The 2,310-nt window shown below is 33.9% G+C and overlaps 1 protein-coding gene across 1 annotated transcript; it reads right to left on the reverse strand.

Moving 5' to 3' along the window:
• Window positions 1-18: 18 nt before the first annotated feature.
• On the reverse strand, window positions 19-699 carry LOC21384158. Its single transcript, XM_024163877.1, has 2 exons — window positions 483-699; window positions 19-429 (listed from the first exon to the last, which is right to left on the reverse strand). The coding sequence occupies exons 1-2, from the start codon at window positions 697-699 to the stop codon at window positions 53-55; spliced, it is 594 nt and encodes a 197-aa protein (XP_024019645.1). The 3' UTR covers window positions 19-52.
• Window positions 700-2,310: the final 1,611 nt, after the last annotated feature.

The following is a 2,310-nucleotide window of genomic DNA, read 5'->3' on the forward strand; positions in this document are numbered from 1 at the left end:
CTCCCTCTCTCTCTCTCTCTCTCTCTCTCTCTCTCTCTCTCTCATCAAATATTCAAGGCACATATGACTTCCCTTGGCTCTCCTGGTACTTCTCATACTCTTCCATGGAATCAAACACATATCTAGGCCCTCTCTCCGCCGTCTGATCATCATTATATCCATTATAGTAAGACTTATAATTCTCATGTTTAATCTCATTCTCATTCTTCACGTCATGGTAGTACTTTCCATTCTCCAAAAACCTTGTGTCACTCATACCCTTCTGTTCACTCCCACTCTTCTCAGTTCCATATCCATTAACGTTGCCATAATAGTTGTCGTTGCCCTTGACACTGTCCACGTTGTAGCCACTCTTTTCTCGAAGCCCTCGTCGCCTGCGGCGTGTTCCTCTGTCAGCATCTCGTTTTCGACGTCTGTTTCCGGTGGTGTCTGTTGATATGTTCCGTACAACCCGTAGCCACTATCCGTCTCGGTAGCAAAACTTGCCGTCGGTACCGGTGCCGGCACCGGTACCTGTAGTTCGGAGGTTTCTGGTGCCGGTGCTGGTGCCGGAGTCGGGACTTCGGTGATCACCTTGTTGACGGTGCCGATCAAACGGGTGACCTTGCTGAAGAACCTGCTCTCTCTGGCTTCAGCTTGTGCTGAAGCGGATAAGAGAAGAGCAACGAAGAAGAAGAGTGAGAAGTGTTTGGCAGCCATTGTAGAGATGAGATAAGGAAATTAGGGCTTTTGATGGTTTTTTTTTTTGTGTTGTATTGGAAGTTTGTGTTCTTCTAAAGGGGTTTTATAGAGTTTTTGTTTTGTGTTTTTATTTGTTTAATGGCCGATTAATTATGCGTGGATTAAGGAGAGAGAAGGGAAAAGAGAAGTGGGTAGTAGAAAATGATGGAATATATTGCATGCTACATGTGCAATTTATTGAGAATGTCTATTTTCTAACTAACAAATGTGATGAAAGTTAATCTTTATTGCATGTTTCAAAACACAGAGAATGGTGTTGGTCAGAAAGGTAGGGTTTATTTTTTCTTTTTCTACCTACCCAAACAGACAATTTTTTTTTCTTATTTTTTATTTTTTATTTTTTGCCTTTTGCTTTCATTGGGGGCAAGTCTGCAAATAATAATTAAGACAAAGGGTCCTACTCTCCTTTTGTAGGTAATTTAGTTAGCAGTTAGTTTTTTGTCTAAAATAAAGTGGGAAAAAGTAAAAAAAAGAAAATGAGAAGGGTATTTCTGGTAATTAGTAATGGCCCAGTATATTAATTGCTCTTCTTGAGGATATCTTTAGATTATATCCAATGCACCTTATTTTTGTTAGTGAAAAATTTACTTGTATGACCATTAATAGTAATTATCACTGTGCGATGTGAACATGTTTATAAGCTCATATTTTAGATGGTTAAAACAACTCCGACTATACTAATCATTTCATATTTTTAATTAAAATAATTAATTATTTAACCCCTTTTTTTATTTTTCTTTACTTCAACCATTCGCTAAATGGTTAGTTATTTTAGAGAAGGTCTCCACACTAGTTAAATATAAGTTGTATGGAGTGGCTAGCTATTTCATTTTATATACTATTTAATTATTTCAATTATAATAAATGTAAATATTTTTTTGTTAGTTCAATAAAATTATTCTATTTTAAATTTAATAAATATTAAAATAATCTATATTTAACGAAAATAATGAATATAATTAGAGTGACTTACAAAAAAAAATTACTAACTAACTTTTTAGCTATTTTAATTAAAATTTAAAGAGTTCCCTTAAAATATTCTTACATTCTTGTTATCAATGGGATATTTTGCATTTTTTGAAGGAAAGCACTGATATGTATATAGATACACCAGGGCTCAGTATTACTTTTGGATTGGCCTAGTTGTCCTGATCCGCATGTGGTTTGTGCACTCTGTACAGAAACTTTCAAAACCATTAATTTCCTACAGACACAAGAGAGAAGCCCATGCATGTTTGGTTTTGTTTTATTACCAACACTTGTAATTTGGTTTTTATTATAGGGGCGTAACCCATCTAGGCAGATAAAATAGCACATGTTAAATTATAGGTCTCATTCATTTTACCGATTTAAATTTAAAATTTAAATTTTGTTACAATAAAAAGTTCTCAAAAACAGTCGCATCTAACTTTTTTACTACAGTAAAAAATTCTCATATAAAATTACATATCAACTCAAATTAAAAATTCGAATCAACTGATCTATAATATCAATCCCAATTTTCATACAAGTTTGAACAGAAAATTTAAACTGAACTGTAAATTTTTGTGACAAAAAGCATTGAATATT

The sequence above is a fragment of the Morus notabilis genome, unplaced genomic scaffold (genome assembly GCF_000414095.1).
Source record: "Morus notabilis unplaced genomic scaffold, ASM41409v2 Scaffold3003, whole genome shotgun sequence".
Classification (NCBI taxonomy): domain Eukaryota; kingdom Viridiplantae; phylum Streptophyta; class Magnoliopsida; order Rosales; family Moraceae; genus Morus; species Morus notabilis.

Excerpts from the sequence above, each read along its gene's own strand:
- LOC21384158 (XM_024163877.1), bottom strand. The coding sequence starts at position 699 with ATGGCTGCCAAACACTTCTCACTCTTCTTCTTCGTTGCTCTTCTCTTA. Across the intron at positions 430-482 it reads GGCACCGGTACCGACGGCAA|ACACCACCGGAAACAGACGT; the intron begins GTTTTGCTACCG and ends ACATATCAACAG.